This window comes from Primulina huaijiensis, chromosome 3 (genome assembly GCF_012295235.1).
Source record: "Primulina huaijiensis isolate GDHJ02 chromosome 3, ASM1229523v2, whole genome shotgun sequence".
Lineage (NCBI taxonomy): Eukaryota > Viridiplantae > Streptophyta > Magnoliopsida > Lamiales > Gesneriaceae > Primulina > Primulina huaijiensis.
The window spans coordinates 20,073,482-20,088,915 of NC_133308.1; the positions used below are offsets into that span (position 1 = coordinate 20,073,482).

The 15,434-nt window shown below is 34.2% G+C and overlaps 2 protein-coding genes across 6 annotated transcripts; one reads left to right on the top strand and one right to left on the bottom strand.

The window, feature by feature from the left end:
• The first annotated feature begins 895 nt into the window (after nt 1–895).
• On the top strand, nt 896–5,832 carry LOC140973617 (SUMO-activating enzyme subunit 2-like). Its single transcript, XM_073436568.1, has 11 exons — nt 896–1,027; nt 1,110–1,199; nt 1,625–1,708; nt 1,796–2,014; nt 2,108–2,209; nt 2,676–3,134; nt 3,221–3,450; nt 3,792–3,885; nt 4,024–4,206; nt 4,361–4,458; nt 5,109–5,832. Exons 1-11 carry the CDS (start codon nt 992–994, stop codon nt 5,458–5,460), a joined length of 1,947 nt encoding a protein of 648 aa, XP_073292669.1. The 5' UTR covers nt 896–991; the 3' UTR covers nt 5,461–5,832.
• A 7,744-nt stretch (nt 5,833–13,576) lies between these two features.
• LOC140972215 (uncharacterized) lies at nt 13,577–15,325 on the bottom strand. 5 transcript variants are annotated; one of them, XM_073434668.1, is made up of 4 exons: nt 14,972–15,325; nt 14,665–14,742; nt 14,155–14,209; nt 13,577–14,055 (listed from the first exon to the last, which is right to left on the bottom strand). In XM_073434668.1, the coding sequence occupies exons 1-4, from the start codon at nt 15,114–15,116 to the stop codon at nt 14,052–14,054; spliced, it is 282 nt and encodes a 93-aa protein (XP_073290769.1). In that variant the 5' UTR covers nt 15,117–15,325; the 3' UTR covers nt 13,577–14,051. The 5 variants fall into 5 exon arrangements, 1 of the variants encoding a protein (XP_073290769.1); XR_012174472.1 differs by lacking the exon at nt 14,665–14,742; XR_012174471.1 differs by lacking the exon at nt 14,665–14,742 and having other exon boundaries at nt 14,155–14,528.
• Between the last annotated feature and the right edge of the window lie 109 nt (nt 15,326–15,434).

A 15,434-nucleotide genomic window follows, 5' to 3' on the forward strand; every position in this document is an offset into this window, starting at 1 on the left:
AATGATTTTGCGTATTTAAAAAACTAATCGACCATGACATCGAAATTAGTTAGAAGTTGTCTGGTTTTTTTTTTTTTTTTTTTTTTTTTTTTTTTTTTTTTTTTTNGTGTAAAAACTTTGTTCAAGTAAATAAAAACAAATCCCACCTCAACCCCATGGATCTGATTTATTCATATGAATGAAAGTACCATGGATTGTGTACTAGATTTGCAAAATTATCGTTCACCCTAACAAAAACATTAATTGATCCCCTTTTTTTTTAGTGAATCCGAAAAAAATGTATGGAAGGAAGGGTCGATTGTAGATCGAGTTGTAAAGTAGTTCTCAATCACCATCGGGTGTACATGCTGGTCGGTGTTGCTTGGTTTTCAACTAGATAGCCGATTCTCATGTAATCGAAAAAAAATTTCACGAGATTACCGACAGATTAGGGTTTTCAACAGGTTTGCAGTTGCAAAATCGAAAAACTTTTACACCTCAAGGGTTTTTAAATACAGTTTTGATATACTGTCTACCCACAATGTCCATTTTCGTGTCCACCAATTAGATGACACTCATCTATTGGATGTATAATTTGAATATGTTTAAAATAATCCAATAAGTGAATGTCATCTCGTTGTGGTACGAAGATGTACACGATGGATAAACAATATATCAAACTATCTATAAATAATATATAATTATCATAGTATATTACACATTCTCCCCTATCATTCAACTATCAATCAAATTTCTAATCATTTAATTATAAACAAGAAGCCCTTAATCTACATATCTCCATTTAATTTTTTAATAGTATAAAATTGTAATAATAATGACGGTGAAATTATATTATAGGACGCTAAAGTTGTGAACTAAATCTACAAATTTAATAAATGAGAGGACTAAAATGTGAGTTTTTCTGTTTAAATGAATAGATTCGCAGCGCATTAATAAATTTGAAGCCAAAGACTCTTCAACTGCTGACTTTGCGGACGCACTCTCTCTGCAAATGGCTGCGGAACTGCAACATTTATCTGCAATCAAGGTAGATTCTGTACCGGATTATGCGAATGACCAGTTATATTTTGTCTAATGGGTGAATTGCGGCGATTTTGTGGTGTGTTCAGGGCGCTAAGGTGCTTATGGTGGGAGCCGGCGGCATAGGGTGTGAGCTTCTCAAAACCCTGGCGCTCTCCGGGTTCGAAGATATTCATATCGTGAGTGTACTTTGTCTGCCTGTCCTTATTTCGTCGTTCAAGTATTTTAATTAATTGGTGATTTCGAGCTCTTCTTGTACCACTAGGGTTTTAGATATGCCCATCTGGGGGAATTACTTGTTGGTTTTGCTTGTAACTTGCACTGTGTAGTGTTTGTTTCGTGGGTTTTTACTTCAGCTACTGTGGCAACGTTTGATGAGTGAGTTCACAAGTTGTTTAAGCTGCTTTGGGACTTTAAATTATGGGGTTGGACTTTGGAGTTCTGAATTTGAAATGGTTTTTGTTTTGAATTTGGTTTTAGTTTGTCTGTGCTGCTGTGCATTGTTTCAGTTGTTGCAACTTTATGGTGCTTTGATTTTATGCCGCCAAATATAGTATTAAAGTTTTGATGGCCATCTAGAATGATTTACTTCACCTTGATGCAGATTGACATGGATACAATTGAAGTGAGCAACCTTAACAGACAATTCTTGTTTCGACAATCACATGTTGGGCAATCAAAAGCTAAAGTGAGTGTCAGATGTAGTCTCTTTCAAGATGCCTGCTTTTTTACCAAGCCCTCTTTCCTCATATTGTTTGGCTAAATGTTAAACCAGGTTGCTCGTGATGCTGTCTTAAAATTTAGGCCTCAGATCAACATCACATCGTACCATGCAAATGTAAAGGATCCTGATTTCAATGTTGATTTCTTCAGGCGATTCAATGTTGTTTTGAACGGGCTCGATAATTTAGATGCCCGGCGGCATGTGAACCGCCTTTGCTTGGCCGCTTCTGTTCCATTGATTGAAAGTGGAACCACTGGATTTCTTGGACAGGTGGTGACTTTTTTTCGTGTCAGTTGCCATATATTTTTATTATTAATTCATGTTTCTTATTATCTTCCTCATTTTTTTTATTTGTGGAAGCAGGTTACTGTTCACGTAAAGGGTAGAACGGAGTGTTATGAATGCCAGGCCAAGCCAGCTCCTAAAACTTACCCTGTTTGTACTATCACAAGCACTCCATCAAAGGTATCGGCACCTGAATGTAAATATATCCTCTTTTCTTGTGAGTTGAGCTGGGTTGAATTTAAACATGCTTATGGTAACTGTATTTGTGCTTATGTTTGCATGTGTGAGTACTTGGTATTCATAATTTAGTTACTTACCAAGTAGATGAAGATATAGGATCGGGTTATTGAGTCGATGGTTCATAGTTGAACGTGGATAGTGAAAATCTGTGTGAGCTGATTTGTGCTTCTTCTGTACCCATGTTATTACCTTGTTTTTATTTTCAAAATTAAAGACCTACAATTGTTACATATACTCTGCATATTATATGACACTGTGTCGACTTGAGAACTCTTATAATTTTGATTATACCATAATACCATATGATTGTAATTATTTGAAAGAATCCCTTGAATTGTTCCTTATGGTCTTTCACATTTCATATGTTACAAGTATTTTGCTATGATACTGACTGCTACTATTGCAGTTTGTTCATTGCATTGTTTGGGCAAAAGAACTGCTTTTTGCTAAGTTATTTGGGGATAAAAATCGAGAAAATGATTTGAATGTTCGTTCAAGTGATGCCTCCGTTTCGTCAGAACAAATAGAAGATGTTTTTGAGCGCAAAGTGGGTGAGAATGTTGAAAAATATGCAAGGAGAATATATGATCATGTTTTTGGCTATAACATTGAGGTAGCTCTATCCAATGAAGAGACATGGAAAAATCGTAACAGGCCAAGGCCTATTTATAGCAAAGACGTTATACCAGCTGAACTGATTGGTCAGAATGGAAATCTGGCGAAGAATGCTGATCTCGAAGATACTTCATCAGTATCTGCAATGGCGTCTCTAGGTCTGAAAAATCCACAAGATCTTTGGAGCTTAAAGGAAAGCTCGAAAGTTTTTTTGGAGGCTCTAAGATTATTCTTTGCAAAGCGAGAAAAGGTTTGAGACAAGTAAAAATTTATGTGATTATATCTGTTTATGCATTTTCTTCATTTTCGGCATGTCAAAACATTTCATCTCTTCAGGAGATTGGTAACATGATTTTCGATAAAGACGATCAATTAGCAGTAGAATTTGTTACTGCTGCTGCAAATATCAGAGCTTCTTCATTTGGCATCCCGTTGCATAGCCTCTTTGAGGCTAAAGGTATTGCTGGCAATATTGTGCATGCTGTTGCCACAACAAATGCCATCATTGCTGGGTTGATTGTGATTGAGGCTGTTAAGGTGTTGCAAAATGATACTAAAAGCTACAGGTGGGTTATATTTATTCTGTCACCACGTGCTTCATGTATTGCCTAATCAGTCATATTTAAGGCTTTTTGCATTGCGGATGCTGGTTGGCAATGCACAATATTCTCATGCCAGGCAGCTCTGCATTTTCTCCTTTCTTTTTTTTCCTTTTGTTCCGGATTTCAGGGGTATAATTCCCTGACAATACTCACTGCCATTTTGATAACAGTAGGAATCTTCTGAGGAACTATGTGGTTGAAATGAGATTGACTTTAATTAGCTTTCTTTTCTTAATAAAATCATGACACTTATACTTTATTGTATTAATTTTGTTTTAGGTTCTAATAGGATCTTATGTGTGTAGGATGACTTATTGTCTTGAACATCCTTCAAGAAAAATGCTTCTTATGCCAGTTGAGCCTTTTGAGCCAAACAAGTCGTGCTATGTCTGTTCCAAGGTTTGTCGGCGCTTTCTTTCTCCCCTCAAATTTGTCAGTGTTGCGTGGAATTTTGTTTTATTTTGAGTCTTTGACTAGAGAGAGTAGATTCACGTTTGACAATTTCATTCTAATCCCACTATATATCTTTGCAATTAGACACCTTTGACTCTTGTGGTAAATACACATCGATCAAAGTTGAGGGACATAGTTGACAAGATTGTGAAAGCAAAGCTTGGCATGAATTTGCCTTTGATAATGCATGGTTCATTGCTTCTGTATGAGGTTGGTGAAGATCTCGAGGAAGACGAGGTTGCTAATTACGCAGCTAACCTTGAAAAGGTAGATCGCCTCAACTTTCACACACACACACACACATGTATATATATGAAAGTAGCTTCAAAATATATGTATATAATTTTATTATTTTCGATTTGATCCCCCCCTTTTTTTTTTGCAATGATGGTGTTACACTTAGCTTGTGCATCTTCTCTAGGTACTGGCTAAACTTCCTTCTCCAGTCACTGGTGGAACAACGCTGACAGTTGAGGATCTACAGCAAGAGCTTAAATGTAGCATAAACGTCGAGCATAGGTTTGTTTCATGATACAGCCTCCTGTTCAGTATTTCACGACGTGTTTTTCTCTACAACCCAAAGCAATTGTCTTTCCCAACTTTCTAGATGCCTGACATTACATCATACTTGTTCTACTTTAGTCCAGGGAAGATAACTGACTATGGTTTAATCATATCTCGGGTCTGATTGTTTTGACTCGTAAAGCAAATTAAATTTAAGTATTCATATAAGCTCAATACTAGTTCATTTTTTGTTGACTGCCAACTGCCTTCATTTTGAATTATCAAAGGTTAACATCTACGTACAAAATCTTGCATCCCCTAAATCAAAGGGTGTTCGGTCTGCATTGTTCCTAACGTAATTGCAGTATCCAAAATCAATACCTTCTCTATGTCCTTCAGATTGGACATATAATGAGACAAATTTCTGCTTTTATTTCCTACTTTCTCCATTTTCCCTCGTGTTTCTTTTATTCTGAAATTTCTGAATCAGTGTGTGAATCCATAATCCATATCAGGTGCTCCATTTTGTTATACAAAGTTTATTTGGGTTTATGATTTCACATTCTGTTTGGTAATGGTTTTTTATCTTCATTTGCCCTGCTGCTTAAATGTGAGTTTGGAAAAAAAAATTTAAGTGTTGGACATACAATTTATTTATTTTTCAGGGAGGAATTTGACGAGGAGAAAGAACCTGATGGGATGATTCTCTCTGGCTGGACACAACCTCCATCAGAAGAATATAACGACAAGACTGCGGTTGACAATGGTGCAAGCTCATCCGCTGTACCTTTAGATACCTTTCTTGGAACTGAAGAAGATGAATTACAGATTATCCCAACACAAATTGGAAACAAAAGAAAGCTATCCGACATATCTGGTTATTCTCTTTCAGATAAATCATCCGTTACCATTGAAACAAAATTTAAAAGAAAAGTGGAAGAAATCGATGATACTGACGATCTTGTCATGCTTGATGAAGGAGCATCCGACTCTAGCAAGAAGAAGAGGGAGCAGTAGGCACTTCTACTTTAGATTTGTTTTAAATAGTGCATCTCACCCTAGCTTTGTAGAATACAGAGAATTGGTGATTCTTTTGGTGCTTTTATGGTGCCTCCAGTTTTAAAACACAAGCTTCAATTACTGGGCTCTGGATCTGTTATCCTCCCCTCGTTTTTGTGATGTATCCTAACTCAGAAGGATAGGTAGGATCAATCATGTAACTTATGATTGTTAGTATCTGTGAATGAAGGAACTTGGAATTTAGGTAAAGAAGTACGTTTCTGTTGGCACTGTCGATTTTATGCTCTAGGCTACCTGCTTTCAATTTCTCACTTTTCGGGCTCTCATTGTCTTGTAAGCTCTCTTTATGAATCTTGTCGTTATATTGTATATTTCCGCCTACCTAGATCTTCAAAACATGCAATCTGAAAAGTTCGTTTAAAAGGAAGAGTTAAGGATCAAAAGAAATATCATTGGATTCCTGGACTAAACAAAGTAATATTGTGAAGAGACAAATGATTTGTTTTTTCAATTTACGATTTAACTTGGTCTTTTGGCACAACTTAATTTTTTTTCTCACTCCAGCCATTCATCTCAAGAACCCAAACTATTGTAGGATGTATTCACTCAGACATCCATGAATCTATGAGTCTTTTTTTGTTCCATTGGCATTTGAGTTTTTCTTCTCTTTTCGTAAGCCTTCGTCGGGTAGCTACGCCGAGAAACTCTTTCGACATCCCATTCACTAGTATGTTGTTTCATGTGTATAGGTGTTCGGAGATCGGAGCTTGGTCACGACTCACAGAGGATATATATAATTCTATACCGTATTTTATTTTTAAAAAATTATGATATTTTAATTTTGGCCAACTGAAGACACTTTCCTAATCTAGCCCAATAACTCTCAGACAGTACAAGAAAGTGCATTTGCCTTGAACAGTAAGCTGAATCGAACATCCCTTTAATCCAAGTAACATTTGTTACATACTATTTCTGGCTGTGATCTGTTGATCTTTCAAGTAACATTTGTTACATACTATGTTCCGCAATTCAAGTTCAATCTCTTGATCTGTTGGTCTACCTGGTGTGGATCACCAGCAAAATAAGGGGTAGGGGCCCCATCCCAATCCAATGGTAATTTACAACTAAATCAGGTAAATATCATATGATTGCAGCATAGACTTTTCCAAATCATTGAATGTCTAAACTATTTTTTTGAAACATTGAGCTGAGTAGCAGAAGACCCAGAAATACCAAAATACATATTGATAACATGTATTGCATATGAAAAAATTAAAAGAAAGGGAGCAATGTCTCTCTTGTTGGCCTCTCATCATACTCGATTCGTCATCAACCGCCTCCCAAAAACCTAAAAAGCTAGGTAAATAAATAGTCACATGTAGCAAGTAGGATGGAATGCTACCGTTTAGTGCCACTGCTGTGTGTCCACAGCTTCTTGATGAACCTCTTTATCACAGGCAGCCACGAGTTAAATAAAACCGAAAAAAATAGCGAAAAAAAGTTAAATTTCGGGACGAGAGAAACACGAGACTATACATTCCCTCGTAGCAACGAAATGGTCGTGAAATCCTTCGAAGGATGAAAGATATGAAAAGCCATGCAGAGTCGTACCCAAATGAAGTCGATCCATTTCCAATCAGTCATTCTGCTAGAGAAATTCTTTTATTATAATTTAGTTTAGTTTCATTATTGTTCATTATTTTTATCATTATTAATCATCAATAATTTATTATTGTTAATAAATTAAATTTGAATATATGGATATGGACGTGATTATGAAAAACACAAAACAAAACATAATGAATATTTCTTGGAATTAGTCAATGGAAATTAAGTGTAACACTAAGTTAACAAATAAAATTACGTAAACAACATTAAAAAAAAAAAAAAAGGTGGTAGGAGAAAAACTTAATGAACATACGATATAACAATTCATAAATCAAAGTATCGCTTTTATTAAAAATAGAAAATTGATAGATAGAAATAAATATGGGCATGCAAATAAATGTATATGGTTTCACTACAAAAGTTTAAATCACAATGGAATAAATTACTTATCACGTAAAATTTATTGTATATTTTATTTTTATTATTTGGACTATTTAATTAGAAATTATTAAAAAAAGTTTTATAACTTGTAATATTTGGCATATTTGATTGCTGGTTTACTTAAAAAAAAATTTGATGAGATTGGGTGAAAATACATAAGATTGTCAAGGTGAACCATGTATTTGAATATATTGTTTTAACAATTTAAAATGATGTTAGGATCACAAATAGGTCTCTTGTGAAACGGTCTCACGAATCTTTATGTGTAGGACGGGTCAACCCTACCGATATTCACAATAAAAAGTAATACTCTTATCATAAAAAGTAATACTTTTTCATGGATGACCCAAATAAGATATCCGTCTCACAAAATACGACCCGTGAGATCGTCTCACACAAGTTTTTGCCTAGAATCATCTCGTGTGGATGGAGAATGAAATTTTATGATTTTTCTAAGTAAACATGATAATTTATTAAAACAATGTCATAATTATAAATTTAAACTTTATAGAATTTCTAGATTATAAGTCATAAAATAAAGAGAATTTTTTTAAAAAAGTTAAAAAGAAAAAAAATTTATTTTATCAATTCTAACCTAACATTGTAAATTTTCTTTCTTTAAAATTTATAGCTTGAAGTCTTTATTTTTATTTATTACTTTCGTTACGCGACAATTTAACCATTTAAGAATCCAACAACGGTATAAAATCTTGGATAATTTTTCACTATAATTGAATATTGATATACATAATAAATTAAAGAAATCAAAATCAATTTCAAAATTTCAGATATCAAAATTAAAAGAAATTCAAATCTATGACTTTTTAAATTTTTTATTTTTGTTTCAAATTATTGTAAAAGATAAAAAGTTAGAAATTTAGAAAATATTTGTATATATAAATCGGTCATAAAAACGAGAAAAAATCTAAAATTATCAAGAAAATATAGAGCTATATAGACTAGAGAGTTTACGTGAGTTAAAAGGTCTCAAACTCTATGATGCGATTATCCAAACAAGAAAAGCAAACATGCTAAAAAACGAAGTCACACCTTTGATTCGATAAAATAAAGAACGTTGTTTTGTCCCGATCTTTTTGAAACAAATAATTGTTTGTGATATTCAGCTCTAAGCTACGAAAAACTTAGCAATAAATATTCACGAAGATAACAACTGATCTCAAACGAACTTTCAAAGAACTCGTCGTTCACAACACTAGTGAAGAACAATCAACGAATGTCAAAAAGTTATGAACTTTGATAAGTTTGATTTGAGAAAAACATAAAGGTGTATACAAAGTTAACCTTTAAAAACAGAGAAAATTCTCAATAATTCAGCAATCTTCAATAAATTGTTCATTTAAAAGTTATAACTGTTGTTTATATATAAAAATACAATAAAATTCATAATCTAGGGTTTTCTTGTTTGATTCTACATTGCAGTGCGCTAGGACGGGGATTTCTGTAAGCTAGGACGGCTGGTTTTACCAACTGGGGCGCGTTGTTTTGCGCGCTGGGGCGAGTCCTGACTGCTTTTCGGGGCCATTTCACACTCAATGCTTTGTTGCTCGATACATCTTCATGGAATACTTAATTGAACTCCTTCAAGCGTTCAAATGCATTTGATTCCTCATCTTTAATCATCATCAAGCTCGTACGATCGAGACAACACACCTGTCTGTATCTCCTCTCCGATTTTAGCACGTCATGCCCGAGAAGATTCGTATCACTCTACCTGCAATGTGTATTGGTAATAAGATATGAGTAGAACCATCAATTTGGGTTGGACCGCCCCGAAACGTAATTTAAATGGGTTGAGTTTAAATTTTTTCAACCCATTTAAAGGATGTCCTAGATGTAAAATGTAAACGTATGAAATTAATAATTATAATTTTTTTTGATGTTTTTATAAATATTTATTTATTATGAAAATTTTAAATAATTATAACTATTTTTATTTTTTGTGAGTCGGCCCGCCTAACTCACATCCCACCTTAGGTTGGATTGGAGATTTTTAGCTCGCCCCGACCCGATATGAGTTGGTCCGTCAGATAGCTGTAGACACCAGTATAAAGATAATATCTTTCCATTACATTAAGTTGTCTAATTTTAATTTGATTATATGAAATTCACATATTTTTTCAGATTTCACATATTCAAATCAATTATGAATATTTAGTTTTAATATTAGAGTATTATTCTTATGCTAACAGGACTTAATCACATACCTTGTAACCATTATCATTACTATTATATATAAAAAAGATTATACAAATAATTACCATTATCCATAGGCAAAGCAAATAGGGGGATAATTCGATTGTGTATCAACAGGCACTGCCTGAATCCACTCAAATTGTGCCACGTGGAATTTTTCTTTCTTTTTATTTTTAAACAAAAAATAACCAAAAAAGATAAATAAATTACAAAAGTCATAACTATGGTTAGGGTTTGGCCCAATAATTCAAAATTTCACTTCCCACGTACATTTTTTTATTTTGGAATTGTAGACTACTATGTTTCTCTTGTGTTCTTCGTCCGCCGTTCACCTCCTTAATACCCAAAATGTACACCTCCATGACACTTCTTCCTCAACGGAAGTCCCCTGGAAAATATTAGTTGACACCTCCAACGTTGCTCAATTGATTAAAAATTGGGACATCAGCTTTTTTTAAAGGTGGGTTTTTTTTACAAGGAGTGTGCGATTATTCCTATAAGGAGTGTGCGAGAATTTTTACGGACACTTCTTCCTCGTTCCCAGACATTTCTCCCTCAACGTTTGTCTCCTCTAAAAGCATCCATTGTTCGCCGCCATTTCCCTCCCACCGGTTACGACGTCAGCTTCTTTTAAAGGTGAGTTTTTTTAAAGATTAATGTTCATGGCATTCCGATTCGCCATCAGAGTGATTTTTTTTTGTTTACGCTTCTTTGTGACTGTATATTGTTTACGCTTCTTTGTGCGTAGAAAAAGGAAAGTCGGCTGTGAATATTTTTTTAAATACTCAAACTTCAAAATTTGACTATATATTTTGTATAAAAGTAAACTAAGAAGTGTCTGTGACTGGAATCAGTGAATAAATTATTTTTATTTTGGGACTGCATATTTAAGGCATTGAGAAGATGTAGTAGATGATTTTATAGAAGTGGTTGCAATGTGTTTTATTGAAATCGTTCGTTGTATAAATAACTGGTATTATTCATTATTTTTTATATTTTTTTCAGATTGCATAGTTGGAATATGGAAGATAACGAGCCAATTTCACTTGAGGAGTTGGACGGAAACTACGATCAAGAAGATGACGAGCAAACTGAACAACACGTGGTTGAAAACTTCGAGGTACAAAATGAAAATTCGGTTGTTGATGTTTTGAAGAGTAAACTACTAGTGGGTACGGTTGTGAATAGTGTTGAAGAAGCTTATTTATTGTATTGTCAATATGCACATACCAAAGGTTTTAGTGTGAGGAAGGGTGACCAATGATGTTTTTCTCATACTAATGAACTTCAGTCCAAAGAATTTATCTTTTCATGTGAAGGTTCAAAAGACGAAAGAAATTCTAGTAAAATGATTCTATTTTATCAAAAGTTGATCACTAGAACTAACTGTAAAGCGAAATTAAAGATCACAAGGGAAAAAGAAAGTGAATGGCGGGTGAGTAGATTTGTGGAGGAGCATAACCATGAAATGTTTGCATCCGATCAAAATCACTTGTTAAGATCGGCACGCAATATATCACATGCAAAAAAATCGACTTTAGAAGCCATGGTAAATGCTGGAATATCTGTCTCCAATGTTGTTTCTTTTATGGAACATGAAGCATGTGGGATAGAAAATTTAGGTTTTATTAGAAAAAATGCATATGATCATATGAGTCGACTGAAAAAACATACAAAAGTTGAGAATTGAGATGCCACTGCGCTTATTAAATATTTTATAGATAAGGCGAATAAGGAGAATTACTTTTACTGGAATGTTCAGTTGGATGATGACGATAGAGTGATGAACTTTTTCTTTAGGGATTATAGATGTGCTGTTGATTATGAATTTTTTTGTGATGTATTGTCGATTGATACAACCTACAAAACAAATAAGTATAATTTGATTTGTGCTCCATTTGTTGGTATTAATCACCATATGCAAAATGTTATGTTTGGTTTAGCATTTATGTCAGATGAGACCGAAAGCTCTTTTGAATGATTGTTTACAACATTTCTTGATTCTATGAATGGAAAGCAACCGCAAACTATCTTTTCAGATCAATGTCAAGCCATGATGAATGCCATTGAAGCGATTTTCCCAGATTCACATCACCGGTTATGTCAATGGCATATAAATCAGGATGCTCCTTCACACTTTGGTAGTTTAAATGTTGATTCAAATTTCAAGAAGTTGTGGTATAAATGTATGAATTGTTGTGAATCTGAATATGAATTTGAGGCAACATGGAAATACATGATTGATACATATAATTTGGATGGTCATAAGTGGTTGAATGGAATGTACAGAATCAGGAAAAAATGGGCGACTGCTTTTAGTAATGGGAAGTTCAGTGAGGGACTATTGGCTACTTCGAAGAGCGAAGTCACGAATATGGTTTAAAAAAAAACAGGCAATAAGATGAGTTCGTTGTATGAATTTGTGCTTAATTATACAAAGATTCAAAAAAATTGGCGGTCGAAAGAGAAGACAGAGGATACTCGTTGTCGTCACGGTAAGCCTCCACAGATTTTGAAAAACCATCCTTTGTTGATTCATGCTACATCCTATCCTTTTGGGGCTCCTCCTATATCACAAGGACATCAAGTAAGGACTGTTGTAACTATCAAATAGGTATTTTTTACAAATTTATATTTTGTTAAATTAAATTTACGATGTTTAGGGATTTGGTCATGAAAATGTAGGAAGGTTATACTAATTTTTTTGAAGCTTCTCAAATGAATTTACATTCTTATCCGTTTGGGGCTCTTCCTACATCACAAGGACATCAAGTAAGGATTGTTGTAAATATCAAATAGGTATTTTTTACAAATTTATATTTGATTAAATTAAATTTAAGTTGTTTAGGGATTCGGTCACGAGAATTGAAGGAAGATTGGGGGGAATCCAAAAGCAAAGAGTTTGAAAAAAAATCCAAAGTCGTGGCCGAGTTATAAAGGACATCAGAGATTGCCTTCTGTTTCACAATTGTTCCTTATTGTCTGTTGTTTAAGGATTTTATAATAATTGCTTTGAGTTTATAACTTCTCAGTAATGCTTTGGCAGAATCTTTGCTGCTGTATATGCACATATATTTGTTTTTGCTTTGTCAGGTAGTTCCAAGAAGTTAGAGTAACATATGTGAAAAAATATTTGATTCTTTGTAAATCAGAAATTGTGGTCACAAATCTCCTTTTCTAGGCTCTAATGGCAGGGAACCTTGCATTAAATAACTATGGGCATCTTTATCCATGATTTTTTTTGGTAATGATTAACTACCTAAATCATGATATTGTCTCATTTACACATGTCCTGTTAAATCGAAGCAATGTTTTCATTTTCTTCTCTCAATTTCCTATTCAATCTAAGGTTGAGTGCGTAATATGTGAATTTTGGAACAATGAAACTCGTTGGTCTTAAATGCAGTAGTGAGTTGAACAAATGACTATGGGCATCGTAATATGTAAATTGAACAAATGAGTAGATCAGAAGATTGATGTAACTCGGTGGTCTTAAATGCAGTTGTGGGCTTTTTTAAATGTGGTAGTAAATGCTGCAGAAGGTTAGTGTAGTAAAACTTTGGAACAATGACCACACCGAATATTTTAAGGACTAAGTTGCTGTAATTATTTTCTTTGTTGCACAGTTTATTTTCCCTGAATATTTTCTTAATTCGCTACTTTGGAACAATGACCACCACGAAGTTATCCAAACATGTTCATGTCAATTGAAAATTCTCACATTTTCAGATGCGAGAAACAACATGATGAAAAATTCTCACATTTTCAGATGCGATAAAACAACATTTTTAAAACTGTACCACATGATGCATTTATAGATCAAGAAACGACTAAGAAACAACATAAGAAATAACATAAGAAACATCTCATTAGTACATTGAGAAACAACTAAGAAACAACATAATAAAAATCCCATTAGTACATTAAGAAACTAAGCCAACATATCAAAAGCAATAAACACTAGACATCATCACTAATTTTCATAGATTCAAGTATTGCTTTGAGCTCTTCAGAAATCTCAATCATTTTTAAGGCATTTTTCTGATGCTCACGGGCTAGGTCTGCCTGAGCATCTATCAATTTAGCAATTCTTTCGTTATGTTTGGCTTTTCTACTAGAATTTTCGGTGGACGTTGAACTTTCAGTGGACGTCGAACTTGAAGCGGCATAATGTTTTTCCATATATTCATCAAATGCTCTCAATGCCTCTGCTTTACTGTGATATCCCTTGTAGGAAGCCCCACGAAATCCATTTACTTGCACTTGTGCCTCTTCCCAACGATCATAAACACCATGTTTTTTTCCAGCAAAAACAACATACTTTTTTACCTAAATTTTAATAACATTTTCAGATAAAGTCAATACTAAGCATGCATAAATTTAAAGTTTTGCAGTAGAGTAATGTAAACACGAACAAAAAAAATTTACCAGCTTAGCAAGTTAGCTTTGCTGTAAACAAATCCTTTCGACTCAATCCTGAAAGCTGCATGTGCGATATGGTAAATATGAGTATTTCCTAAAAGGATTAAACTGTCCCTTTCTTTATTTTCCATACTCTACAAGGATTAAATCAGATTGAGTCCCAATAATTTGAGGCAAATTATCAGTTTGAAGAAAGGTTCTGCACATACGGCTTCCAAACCACAAAGACATGAAAACAATTTAAATCATAGCTCCCTATGCACTTCTTAAACAATCTTATGATCATATCAACAAGTACCAGTTCACATATCCATCCCAATAATTTTATCAACAACAGCAGCAACTATGCGTGGAAAATATTTTATCCTCCACTCAGGAATCTATGTAATAGGACAAAACGCAAGAAATAAATACACCGAGAATTTGATTATTTATTCTCATTTACACTAGTATTATAATGAAAAGGAATATATTTTAGCAAACCAAGAAATCTGGAAAAACTCTGAGAATTCACACATTGATCTTTATCTTCATCAATAAACATTTCAAAGTGGGTGCAAATATGGTGATCATTGTACAAATCTAAAGGTCCACCTGCACCAGCAATAATCGAAGACATTAAAACATCAATGACATAGAATCGAACAATATTATGTAATGAAAATTTTTAACAAGCACATATTCAATGTTTGAGAGCATGGGGTACAAGTACCAAGTCATGAATATATTCTTGGTCATCTTTATGAAGCCAAAATATGTAGTCATCATTTAAGTCAAGGTTTTCAGATAGATAAAGGGATCCAAAGTTGTGTTTTCCTTGTACCTGCAGCAAGGTGGAAGCGTTGCGAGGAAGAAGCGATGCTAACGGCGGAGCACGGTGGAAGCGTTGCTAATGGCGGAGCACGGTGGAAGCCATGGAAAACAACTAGCGGCGCAGGCGAGGAAGAGGTGACACACGGTGGAAGCATTGCTGGCGGCGCATGGTGGAAGAGGCGGCGTCCGATGGAAGAAGCGAAGAAGAACCAAAGTAGATAAGCTTCAGATCTACGAAGGATCGTCGATTGTGTGGTGTTGAGGGAACAAAATTAGATCTGATTTTTATTTCCCACCATTGGGTAGATTTCAATTAACCATGGTATGGTTTGAGTTTGAGAGTTATTTGTATCGATTTTCTGAAAATTACTAAGTATTTATATGATGAAGCTTCCAGATTGATAATGTTTAAAAAGATTTTTTATATAAAATTAAGTGCCACGTGTCGCAATATGAATGGATTCAGGCAGTGC

Excerpts from the sequence above, each read along its gene's own strand:
- LOC140972215 (XM_073434668.1), bottom strand. The coding sequence starts at position 15,116 with ATGCTTCCACCGTGTGTCACCTCTTCCTCGCCTGCGCCGCTAGTTGTT. Across the intron at positions 14,743-14,971 it reads ACGCTTCCACCTTGCTGCAG|GTGGACCTTTAGATTTGTAC; the intron begins GTACAAGGAAAA and ends TTGCTGGTGCAG. Across the intron at positions 14,210-14,664 it reads TGATGAAGATAAAGATCAAT|CTTTCAGGATTGAGTCGAAA; the intron begins GTGTGAATTCTC and ends TCGCACATGCAG.
- LOC140973617 (XM_073436568.1), top strand. The coding sequence starts at position 992 with ATGGCTGCGGAACTGCAACATTTATCTGCAATCAAG. Across the intron at positions 1,709-1,795 it reads TTGGGCAATCAAAAGCTAAA|GTTGCTCGTGATGCTGTCTT; the intron begins GTGAGTGTCAGA and ends ATGTTAAACCAG. Across the intron at positions 3,886-4,023 it reads CGTGCTATGTCTGTTCCAAG|ACACCTTTGACTCTTGTGGT; the intron begins GTTTGTCGGCGC and ends CTTTGCAATTAG.